Genomic DNA, 12,637 nt, shown 5'->3' on the forward strand with positions numbered 1-12,637 from the left:
AGCACTATGTATAATCAGATGTTCAATTCAGACTAGCCTCCTAACATTAGTAGAGATACTGCATGACGGATTAGTAGCCTCGCTACGTCCCGATGGACACAAAGACATTACATCGGCATAAATAAAACCGCATGCTGTTACACATTCCCTGAAAGTGATCTCAATGCTGAAGAATTCACAATTATGTAACTCGGGTCACAAACAACGCATTTACCGGCCTTGTCTTCTCACTCCTTTTGAAGTCCTTTTCCCACTTTCTGAGAAAGTATTTACTCAGTTTCTAAACACAGACCAAAAGTAAATAAGGACAAGGCTCTTAAAAAGCAGTATTGTGGAATTCATTTAAAATGTATCATTCACACGGGCCAAGCAAAGGCACAAGGAGTTTGTGAACACACACTAATGTGCACACTTACAGCTCAACACGACTATGACCATGCATTTACTAAAGATCAGATACAAACTAATTTTGCATTGTTGTGGAGCATTATGGCTTAAAGATGGAGTGCTCTTCCCATTAACATCAGGTAACACAGCAGCATGTGTTTAAACAACCTTGGCTGTGCCGATGATACTCCAAAGGCGGAAACTGGTGCAGAGTTTCTTAATTATACAAATACCGCTGTCTGTCTGGAAAGTCAATAGGCCAATATTATGAAAAATCTGTTTAATGTGTGGAGAGGCAGATGGTGCCCCACTTACTTATGCCTCTATACATAAGAGACAGGGAAAGTCACAATCTCTGCACATTCACAACTTGGACAACTTCAACACCAAATCACGCTCACAGGTCAGACAATGCCCATCTCCGTTCTTTAACTGAACTTGTGGGAACGGGACGCAGAGGTTGGCAGTAATCTCACGCAGTGTCACGGCGATACTCAAAGTAGGATCTCAAAGCAGCGCATTCACATGCAGCCGTGCAGCAGACGCACACACCATGTGCACAACTCCAACAATAAACACATTACGATTGCAAGCGTCAATATTTAACCGACACAAAACGCTTTTTTTTAAGTGATAAAAATAATAAATTATTATCTGTCACCAAAAGGGGATACGAACAAAAATAAACATTTAAACACAATAAGACATGAGTGCCAGCTGTTAGTAACACTGGTTACTGTGGGGTCTTCATGCACAGCAGGGAGAGTAAACAACACCACTGCTCCAGGCACACAAGGGAACCATACGGCCTTCTAAAGACGGACACGAATGATTATTCATGAATAGAAAACTGAAATTTGAATTTGTCCAGTCTCTTCCTTAAAGTGGTGTTGTTAATACAAGCATGCTCTGCCTAAAAACTAACTCGTCTAGCCCAAGAAAGTCGGCTTGTCTTTGAGTGATTTCCAAAACGAATAATTTCCACTTGAAAGAACAAAGCATTCCACAGTTGCCACTGACACATTTTTGATGATCATGTCGGAACAGACATGTGCCTGATTAGTCACGGAATGTATTGCTCTTTGTCCTGGCAAACTCCCCTGGATTCAATTACAGACATGTGAGATTTGCAGGAGAAGGAACATGATTTCCAGAACTATTATGTCCTTGTGATGTTTCACTGCAAGCTGATAATGGCAGAACGCATTGTGTATCGAGCACCTGTAAATCAGCTCACCTGGCACAAATGTCAGGTGTCAAGGTAAACTGTGACGCAGACTACTGGTCTTACTGGGCACCTGTTGTAGACAACCTGACATACAAGAATCGTCATGTATAGTGGTTCCAGGTGTGCCGGCCAATTGCCATAAAGGCCACCTGATACAGTCGACATGATATGTATATAGCTCGAACACAGGCAAATGGAAATACTGGCTGCACTGCCGAGCAATTAATTATGTTCGTTTCTCTACGCAAGTCTTGCCGAGTCTCAAGATGCTTTTTTTAGGGTCCTGCTACGTTTTTGCAGAAGGGTACGGTGTTACTCTGTTTAATCCTAGATGAATAATTTGCAAGCGACTGTTGAACATTGGAATGTTTGTCCAATACCAGTTACGTTGTACATTTATTTTTGCCTGGGTTCACTGGTATTTTGGTGTACTATTTTACACTGGTAGTCCTTCAAAACATGAGCACATAGAGATGGCTGGGTGGCCCAGGAATTATAGCAATGAGCAGGTGCTGGTTTTATGAATACAGGCAGTTACCCATTACAAAACTAGGTGCTCGAGTGTAGTAAGTTGATGGTTTCGGTAGCAGTCATGATGGTTTCGGCCAATCACCAATGACTACCCAAATATTATGGCAAAAATTCTAGTTTGGAGAATTGATAACAATTTAGTCTGACAACCATTCCAAAAGCATCTCTGCAACAAGGCAAGTTGAAAGGGCAGCACCCTCAGTGCAAATAGGACATCATTTGAAGGGATCTCAGAAGTAGTTCAGTAATATCACCTTCCACAAGCCATTTCTTCAACACAGGGTAACAACACACAGCTTGGTGTACACTCGGAAACTACACTTTGTCTCAAGACATGATGATGGGACTATTGGAATAACTTTGGCAAAACAAATTAAAAAAAATGTTATTCAACAAACACACGTGCACACACGCAGAGGACAGCAGACGTCTCTGTTAATACCACAGCACGTTAGGGTAGAACCAAAACTCATGCTGGGACAGGCAGAACCTGGCTCCGAGCCTCGGGAGGAGTGGCGGCGGGGGAGGCGCCCAGCATGATGATTTTCTTGGGACACACGCGAGGAGCCCGGGCATAGATGCCCTTCACATCGCAAGAGAGCGGTGAGAGAGACAAGTGTGAGTGGTGCCCCGTATTGGCACGCACGCACGCACGCGAGCGCGACTCAACACCAAGTTGCCATCAAGGGCAAAATGTCTCCATATTCCAAATACACAGCTCCAGAACCGCGTGAACAATCACACGGTTCGAGTGCAGTAGACCCAGAGCTTTTGCTCGTAACACTTCTCAACACACATTAATTGCTAAACAACATGACATTGACATTACACAGCGCCATAAAACTGAATGTTTTTATTTAGTTCTGTTAAAACATTCTTGGCAAAAAAAATTATTTCCGAGCAAACTTTTAGAACTCTGCTGACTGAATCCAGCGCCAAGATTGTGAAACTCCTGCAAATCGTATCATGACTAACAAAAAAACACGACTTTTCTAATTCTAAACGATAAACAAATCCCAGTGTTCTTTTTGAGCAAACACACATTGTTGGCACGTTTTTTGTTTTCATGTAATAAACTACAAATGTATTTATTCAATGTGGACATTGACAATGAGCATGCATCTGGTCAGGCGGTGGATGGGAAAAGATGGGGGGGGGGTGACTTCATGAGCATTCAACATCACAGCAAAGGCCTCCTCACTAATGGCAAGATTGGAAAGGCACAAGAGAAGTGTAAGGTAAAGAGAAACAAAGTCACTAACAAGACTGCCAAGGGGAGCCCATTCATGGATAATGAGTTAATGAATGAACCAATGATTTTATTTCAGGCCGTTTGATCAAAATCACCTTACCTGATGGCACACAGGCAGAGAGTTTGCCCGAGATAGCTCCTTGCGCCGAGTAGAAGGAGGCGGAGCTACGCGCTCCATGTAGGGCAGCATTATGCTCTAGTCCAGAGACCAGCAGAGGAAGGGAGGACGGGCCGGGGAGATTAAAGCGCAGAGTAGCAGCAGCAGCAGAGAAGCACGTCCCCTTTCAAGAGCAACAGTCAGGGCAACAGAACCGTAAAGGGCACGAGCAGACGACAGAGCAATGCGGCAGGGACATGGGACGTCAAACAAAAACATCGCTCCGATACAACTGAAAGGCGACACAAGTTCCTCCTAGTTGCTGTAGATCATCTTTCAGCCAAGCGACCACTGAGAATATGTCAGTGGTGCATGCTTATGAAGCGCAGGCTTAGGGCATGCAGCACTTGCTTAGAGCTATGTTATTGGCTGCCATTTACTTAATCTGCCAAGCCTGACAGTGCTGTGACAACCCAGGGTGGATTTCAGGAGAAAGGGGCACAAGTGTGTGTGAATATGTAGATTTAAATGTGTTGTCGGTCTATCAAAATAATTGTCGATTTCCCCCCCCCACCCACAATTCCTCAAGCAAACAAATACAGAATTATTAAAATCAGCCACCTTCTTATCATCATCTGAATGTCGCCATCTTACTGTCGCATACAACTAAATAAGCCACAACCTAGTGGCAGAACAGTGATCCATCAAAAATACCAAGCCATTCCATGCTTTAAAGTGGAACATCTAAAACAATTCACTGAAGTATGAATGCGAGACATGGAGAGACAACAACATGCGACCTGGTGGGGGGGTGGGGGGTGTTGTGGAAATGAACATGCTAGAACTGTACTCACAGGCAGGGCCACATTGGCCTCGCACAAAATCACATCCAAGATAGAATCTTGCGGACCTCCAAGGTCCTCTCTTGTGCACGTGACCCGACTCTCGTTCGATGTCTCACCCACCTGTCGCTTCAGGTTTGACTGCAGTGGAGCATTCTCCTCAAACTTGGCCAGGAGCTGGTTGGCCATGGACTTGACTTTGTTCTGATTTCCGGACACCGCGTCGGCACGCCTCTCTCCGTTGCCAACCCCCCAACGGTCCTCCCGCCTGGCCTGCATCTCCTCCTGTGAAAGTTCGCGCCAACCACAGGGAGTCACGCACTTGGCAAGCGCGGATCAAACAGAACGAATGACTCCACCCTGCCTGCTAGTGTACTAGATTGCAGTCGGTACTCCTGTGCCAGCTGAGATTGGTTCAAAGCTCCACAGCTGCTATCAACAGTTTTTGCACTCGTGACCGATTGTTTTTCAGTGTTTTCACGTGGTTGTTGCTGTCTGTGCTGCCTGTGCTGCCTGGAACTCCCTTCCCCTGGGCCTCTGCACTGCCAATGCCTTCTCCCCTCTTAAGTGCAAACGCCAGACATCCCTTTATTCCTCAACCTTTGACTAAACCTAACATCACACAGACTTTCCCCTCCCATGTTCTCGCACATGTTCTAATCCTTTGAAGATTGTTAATTCAAACACTTCTTAGATGTATTGTAATTTGCAAAGTCATTGAACAAATTTAATGACGTAAAGACATTCAGACTATTCATTCTTTATGCCTGGCTTTCAAAAACCAGGTACACAATGGAAATTAATCATCCAAACAAAATGGTCATGATTCAATGTCGACGTAAATATCCAACATCTTGTAAGCCATCTCTCTCTTATAAACATCCATCGCGATAACTGTTCAACCAAAGCGCAGTACATATTTCCACCATCCTTGACACACTCGTTATCGTTGACACACCTCATCGGAAGCCTTTTGTCCCGTTCTGCGTCGTTTGCCGAGCCCATCAACCTCCTTCTCCTTCTTGTCCTGGGAAACACGTCACAAGCATTGTTTGCGATGCAGGTTCATTTCTGACCTCTTCAGTAAACGCAAGCTCAGTGGTTAGCAGAAGTGCCTGCGATGGTTTCTCTTTACGAATCTCCCACATGCCATGCAAGCAATTTGGTCCAAATTTATTTCAGAAAATGCACTTCCATGAACTTTGGACGTGCTCATGACTTTACCTTTCAATGTCAAGCAAAATCAAACACTTTTTTTCTATCTGCACAAGCAGTGTGTTAATTTTTAAAAAATTTGAGCCAAATGGCCGCTTTCAATACTTTTTCCCCATATACACATATTCTGTTGTGTTTTTCAGCTGCGTCCCTTTTGTTCCAACATTAGAATTTATACAAAAACTACAACATAATAGATATCGGTCAAATTACATACATAATCCTACCTGCCACCTACTGTAAACCCTCGTTAACCGCTATTAAATGCCTTGTGCCACTGCACTTCCTCGAGCTTCCGACAAAGCCGTCTGTAATTTGCCTTCCGGCCAATCCGAATGAAAGCCACCACTACTCCCCACCTTGAATGTGCTGGCAGAGCACACAACTTTCACGGGCAGCCTTCACTCGCTCTCATTACCTGGATTCTTTAACAGGTGCTCTCAGATCCCCGGGCGTGCCCGAGCGGGATCTCTCTCTCTCTCTCTCACACGCCAGCGGGGGGCCGCGGGGGTACACAAGGGAGGGGGGGGGGCGGCTGGCGAGTTACCCGTGGCGTGCGCTTGCGGGAGATTGTCTGGCCCAGCTTGCTCAGGAAGGAGATGGGAGACTTGGTGGAGAGCAGCGCCGCCGACCTGTCATCCTCACCCATGAGCTTGTTGTACTCTGGATGTGTGCGGGAGTGAGGGGGTCACATGGTAACAATGTCACAGCCAAGCGTCGATCACGGTCGTCTTCGTTTAATCGTTGTCCAGCCGGCGCCGGGGCTTACATCATTCTCGCTCTGCCGTTAAAGAGCAATCTCCATCACGATTTTGGTCGTGCACCACTCTTGTTTCGTTTTAGTTCAAGCCTTAAAACTTACATTTTTGGAAGGACATCTGGACGCGAGCCCTGTTTAAAAAAAGTGTTTGTGCTTGGCAGTGGTTGACTGGTGCCTGGGTATATTGTTACGACTAGCTGAGTATAGTTTACAATATTTGTGAAGGATATTCGTACAGTAATGTGCCTTGGAGTAGAATGGTATGAATGTGATTTAATTTTTCTACTACTAAGTTTTATTACTTCACTAAAACCACATTATTCTAATGGAATGAAAACTTTTTAAAACCAGTCATTGGCAAACATTCTGACACGAAAATGTGTAAGAGACAATTTTTCAGACAATAATCCGACTTCCGAGGAGCTGCAAGAGGATCATTACTCCCACCATGTAGTTGGAGACAGCATTTGGCTATGTGGTGCCATAAAAACAATGTCAAATTAGAGAATCAATTGATATGTAAATAGGCTGCATGAGCAGAAACGAGGTAACAAACACGCCCCAATCACATTTCCTGTATGCGCTTTTAAACCACATCCAACAGTTTGCCATATTCTAGATTTGAAGCTTTCGTGACTGCAAGGATTCATATTCTTAGGTTTTTTCTGTAAAGTCACGTAGGTAAAAAATAAAAATTAATAAAAGTTAAATAAAAAATAAAAATCACGACGTTTCGGGGGCAACACAAGCTTCCGTCTTCAGGTGGAACCGTCACAGCACGATAGCTGTATCAAGTAAGAGAAATTCCAAAAAAACGGTCCTTGTATATATTCAACCAGTCTACACAACAAAGGCTCATTCCTAACAGCATGCTTCAGCCGCACCGAACCTCACAATAATAATATCCAGGGCCTACCTTGGCTCCTCCCACCCTCAACCAGTATATATACAAGGACTGTTTTCTTGGAATTTCTCTTACTTGATACAGCTATCGTGCTGTGACGATTACACCTGAAGACGGAGGCTTGTGTTGCCTTCGAAACGTCACGATTTAATTTATTTGTTTTTTCTACGTGACTTTACCGAAAAAACCAAAGAGTATGGATCCTTGCAATCACGAAAGCTTCAAATATAGAACTGGCCATATGCTCAAAGAAGAATTAAAAAAGCGTATTAACACGCACACACAGATGCTGCTGTAGGGACACTTAGGAGGGAGAGCGCCACTCCATATTGAGACAGGGATGCGTTGGAAAAATAAATGGAAGTGGACTGTACCACGCACCAGCGGGAGGTAGCGTGTCACGGAACATCTCGTAGAACTGCGAGAGGTACATGACCATGCTGAGCTTGTCAGGGTCGGCCACACCCGCCACCTCCTGCCCCGTGATGATGGGGGAGATGCCGAACTCGCGCTCCGCCACGTCGAAAGCCAGCTGGTTGTTCCCAGCGACGTTGCGCTCATCCAGGGAGTCGAAGTCACTGCTGACGAACAGAGCACGCGATGCCTTCACACGCCCACTCCACGGTTTGTGCCAAGGGTTTTTCTTAAGTAATCATTTTTTTCCCTCGAAGTCACTGCGAAGGATGAAATACAATGCCCGTTAAATCCCGTTTCCCGATTCGTGGATGATATTTGTTTGTTCGATCTTTTCCCCCAAAACTTTACTTCGACCGTGTTCTCAAATTCGCGCCGTGAGTCAACGTACTCATTTGGAATGCTCATGAGCAGTGCACCAACCTGTGCGTTAGAGAATGCCTCGTGGAATCAGAGATCACAAAACCGCTGCCAAGATGTCTTCATGTTACTTTGGGTTAAGTTACTTTTTATCAATTTATTTCTTATCGAAATGGAAACCCTAAGTTTAACACATATTTTTTTTATGAAATCATTAGAGGACTGAGACCAACAAACTCAATATACATGAGAAACTGGCTTCATAATGGCGTAGCTGACAGAATTAGAAACCTCTATTTCACAGGATGCGGCTCAGTGCTCAGAGCCTTAAACCAACCACCCACCTCGATGGACAGTGTTTAATAATATATATCGATTTCATATTCCTCATCTTCATATTCCTCATCTTACTCTCGTATTTAATAGTCACATCTGCTGTATAAAACGATTAGTACACAACATCACCAATGCTGAGGTGAGAGCATTCTGGGTAACAAATAACAAATCATAAGGGTTTTTCCCCTTTTTTCTGGCAACAAAACTGAAACCTTTTTACAAGGATTCATGTCTGCATTAAGCACAATATTTGCAGTCAAAATGCAAACAAAAAACACACTCTGATAATATATGCATTGTCCTTGAAACTGATTGGTCCACACCAGAGACAGCTTTCTTTTGAGCCTAGTCTTAAATGGTGCTCGACCAGATGATGCCAAAAGGAGTACAGCTCAAAGTCAATGCACTATCATCAAGTGCACTATCGAGTGCATTGTCTTTGACCAATCAGTTTCAAGGACAATGCATATATTATCAGAGTGTGTTTTTTGTTTGCATTTTGACTGCAAGTATTGTGGTTAATGCAGACATGAATTCTTGTAAAAAGGTTTCAGTTTTGTTGCCAGAAAAAAAGGGGAAAAATCCTATTATCATATTTTGGTACTGGCAAAGGAGGTCTAATGATGTAAATAACAAATCACTAACTTTCCATATCCATAATTTTGAGACACTTATATTCATGAGTTTTGGGTATGTGGGAGGGAAATGGGAGCACTTGAACAAAACCCACCACCCATACGAGAGAGATAATGCTTAGAATACCATCTCCCCACTGTCCCACAGCCCAACCCTACAATGCCTATCAAGCCCTGGTTGTCACCCATCCAAGCAAACACCGACCAGTTTCTCAAATCCATTATATAAAATGATCACTGGAATGACCATACAAACTAATTATATATAGACAACATATATATGTATAAATACGATCAAATTTGACCGATGTTCATCGGTGCAGTGTGCGGACGAGGCCTCACATGAGGTCGGGCCGGTAGCGGTGGATGATGGCGCAGAGGGCCAGGCCGCTCTTCCACGAGCCGGTGAAGTCGACGACACGCACGCTGCGGTAGCCCTCGGTCTGCCGCTGGCACCAGTTCAGCAGCTTGCTGGAACGCACGATCGAGTCTGCAGGGAACAATCAACGCGGACCAACGGGCCATACAGTCACTCTTGGTCTTGTTGACTAAAGCAGTCATCGATTGAGTCAAACGCTCTTAGTTATTAAATGGTGATGTGACGGACGCAATTCCACCCCCCTAATATTATCAGGTCAGCCAATTAATGTACTGATAATAGGGGTTTCCCCTTTTTTCGGGCAACAAAAACAGGTGTTAAGATGTTAAAACACCAAACTGAAACCCCTTTTACAAGGAATCATGTCTGCATTAACCACAATGCTTGTGGTCAGAATGCAAAAAAAACACTCTGATAATATATGCATTGTCTTTGAAACTGATTGGTCCACACCAGAGACAGCTTTCTTTTGAGCCTCGTCTCAAACGGTGTTGGACCAGAAGGCGTCCTTATCGTAGTGCCTTAGTTTAGCTATTCTATTGTGTCTTAGTAGCTGAAGCTTGACATTCATTAAATATTTCACTCGGAGATACAGCCACCTCCGTGAGTCAGATTGCTAACTTAGCAACCAGTGTAGAGGCACTTCTACAGAGTTTTAATTGATTTTCTTTGACACAACATTCGAAGAAATATAATTCTTGCTTCAAAAATTCAGTTCAGAGCATATAGTTCAGTCGATAGATTTCCCATGGCAGAGGAAATGCACACATCGAGCACCACACTTTGGCTAGTATTGATGGAAAACACTTTTATTTTTCAAACGGGAACGGCCCAATATTCCGTCACGTACTACTAGCTCATGCGATGTGGAACACAAGCAACGCTCGTTCACTCTAAATGAGCGTTCGACAAAACTCTTGCTTGACAATGGAGAACAGCAGCATCCGAAGGGAACTGTTGTCTTGCTCGACCGCTCGCTCACCGTGCCTCGTGAGCCGAGAATCGGCCCCCAGCGCACTTTCCACGTCCATAGCGGTCTCCCGCGCCTCGCCCGTGTCGTACAGGTGCCGCACCTGGGGGAGGAAGCCACCGGTCTCTTAACACAAACCCTCACTTCTGTTTCACTCGGTGTGGCCTTTTAAAGCAAAACTTCCTGCCCAGAACGGTAATCCCCACGGATTATATTCTGACAACTGGAATGTGATTTAAAGCACTTTTTTTTTACTAAAACACAATCCCATCACACTTGAGGTTTATTCCCTTCAACAAGGCTGCATTAACAAGCATCAATACCCAACACAAACAGAAGCAATTCACGATTGGATGACGGTTTCCTCGCACCATGCGGGTAGTAGGGATACTTTGACCACTTTGGTTAATGTAGGTTGGTGAAGGTGAGATGTATAGAAGTGGGAGCATCGAAGCACAGAACAAAAATGTATTGGCTGCATTGTCCTCTTCTGTCAAGAGAACAATGCAGCCCCACAACAACCTATAATGCCTGTTATGCACGGCGATAGCCCATCCACGATCTATCTAGCCTCAACCGTTCTTACCATCTGATGCCTGAAAAGATTGGGCTGCATTCCAGATGATTTGGTTAGAGGTATGATATATGATGCAGTAATAGACGGGGCTTACATACAATATGGATACAATATGCACCTCAAGATCCTGTACAAAACAAAGACATGTAAAGTGTGAACGAGAACATACGAAGTCGACAGTGTATACACATTGAGCGCCACAACTTGGGAGGTATTGATGAAAAACACTTGTGGCTTTGAAACAGGAACTGCTTGATAACCCGACACGTGGCTTGTATTGGGCTCATAACGATTGTCCACGCTGCCCACGTCACGTGCCACCAGCTCATGGGATGTGGAACCAAAGCAAAGCTCGTTCATTCTAAATGAGCATTCCACACTGCGCATGGGCTACGAGGATCACCAATATTGCATTGCACTTCACGGATTTTGAATTAGAAAATCGGACCTGTTTAAACAAGTCTTTATCACGCCAACTGTACATATGTAATAATCCTTCCAGAGACGGCTTCGGAATCGGTCCTTTTATTTCCACTCCACAATACACTTTGCTCACTCACTCTCCGTTGCTGGCAGACAACGGAGAGAGGACAGACCACGCACCAAGTTCCCACCGCGCACGTGGCAACCCCAGCCCCCGTCCGCGCGTGACCCTGCTCTTGTCAGTTTCAGTCTGCTCCCGATCGTTCTCTCTCACTCGCTCTTAATACCTTCGTCACGTGGTTCCCCCAGCCAATCGTTCATGGACAGCTTCGACCATTCTCGATGGTTCCCTGTCAATCCCGGGACCACGCCCCTCATCCGGCTCCCCATTAGCTGGGGCCCCGAATGGCTAGGCCAATCACTCCTGATGACCTGTCGTGATGACGCATGGGCCATGGTCCCTATCTCAACCCTTATTGGCTACAAGCAGGACCGGCAAGCCAATCCCCACGTGAACCCTCTATGGCTGTTATTACACATATATTCAATGCGCCGTGTACAAAAATAAATGCGTGTTAACACGCATTTCCCACGCGACTCATCGTGTGTAACGCTTAACAGAGGAAAACACATTCAGTAGACTGGTTTCACATCCAGTGTTCTATATTTAATGTTTAAAGCGCCGCACATGTTAAGTAGAACATTGCAATGCGTTTACCTGGCTGGCTCGCAGGAAGTTCAGGTTGACGTTGGGGTAGCGCGTGGTGGGATCGATACTGTACTGGCTGAAGTTCTTGTTTATGTTCTCAGGCGTTGTTTGAGGCAAGAGTCGATAAATGCTTTCTCTGCACGGGGATAAACAGACACCTTTTAACAACAATAACAGTAACATTTACAACGTGCAGGCAAGGTACATCCAAATCGTTACGAATGGGGAGAAAACAAAAAACGTGCGCGAACACGGAGTTCGAGGCATCTTCGTACCTTTCAGCTAAAACCTCCAGTGGTGGGGTGCCTTGGGCCCAACTTCGGATCATCCAGGCGGAATCGAATGCAGCAAGAAACCCTCGGGCACAGCCTGTGCCCATCGGCCAGAAAGGCTGGCAGCACAACCACACAGGAGGGACATGGTTGAATTACAGCCATGCAACACAATCATCGGATATAGAGCAAGCACAGTGGTGAAATCCACACTAAATGCAGAAAACTCACGAAGAATTTGTATAACACAACCACTCTGTGTGGGAGGTTACTCACTCTACTTCGGTGCCCTCATTCTGGAACTCCCTTCCCCTCCACAGTCATCCATCAACTCCCTGCCCTTGTC

At 45.0% G+C, this 12,637-nt stretch overlaps 1 protein-coding gene across 22 annotated transcripts in view; it reads right to left on the reverse strand.

The window, feature by feature from the left end:
- MICAL3 (microtubule associated monooxygenase, calponin and LIM domain containing 3) overlaps positions 1-12,637 on the reverse strand; it is a 137,370-nt gene that overhangs the window by 72,447 nt on the left and 52,286 nt on the right. For 19 of the 22 annotated variants that reach the window (XR_013637094.1, XM_078858967.1, XM_078858978.1 and 16 more), the window contains exons 9-19: positions 12,295-12,410; positions 12,029-12,155; positions 10,323-10,413; positions 9,304-9,451; positions 7,598-7,794; positions 6,100-6,215; positions 5,296-5,364; positions 4,461-4,622; positions 3,499-3,594; positions 2,637-2,729; positions 215-280 (exon numbers count right to left, since the gene is read on the reverse strand). Coding sequence is in view for 21 of the 22 variants with exons in the window: in XM_078858967.1 (XP_078715093.1) it covers positions 215-280; positions 2,637-2,729; positions 3,499-3,594; positions 4,461-4,622; positions 5,296-5,364; positions 6,100-6,215; positions 7,598-7,794; positions 9,304-9,451; positions 10,323-10,413; positions 12,029-12,155; positions 12,295-12,410 (1,281 nt within the window). In the remaining variant the exon portion in view is untranslated. The remainder of the gene's footprint in view (positions 1-214; positions 281-2,636; positions 2,730-3,498; positions 3,595-4,460; positions 4,623-5,295; positions 5,365-6,099; positions 6,216-7,597; positions 7,795-9,303; positions 9,452-10,322; positions 10,414-12,028; positions 12,156-12,294; positions 12,411-12,637) is intronic. The other 3 variants (XM_078858979.1, XM_078858981.1, XM_078858983.1) reach the window with 3 other exon arrangements.

Source organism: Lampetra fluviatilis, chromosome 8 (assembly GCF_964198595.1).
Source record: "Lampetra fluviatilis chromosome 8, kcLamFluv1.1, whole genome shotgun sequence".
In the NCBI taxonomy this organism is placed as follows: Eukaryota; Metazoa; Chordata; class Hyperoartia; order Petromyzontiformes; family Petromyzontidae; genus Lampetra; species Lampetra fluviatilis.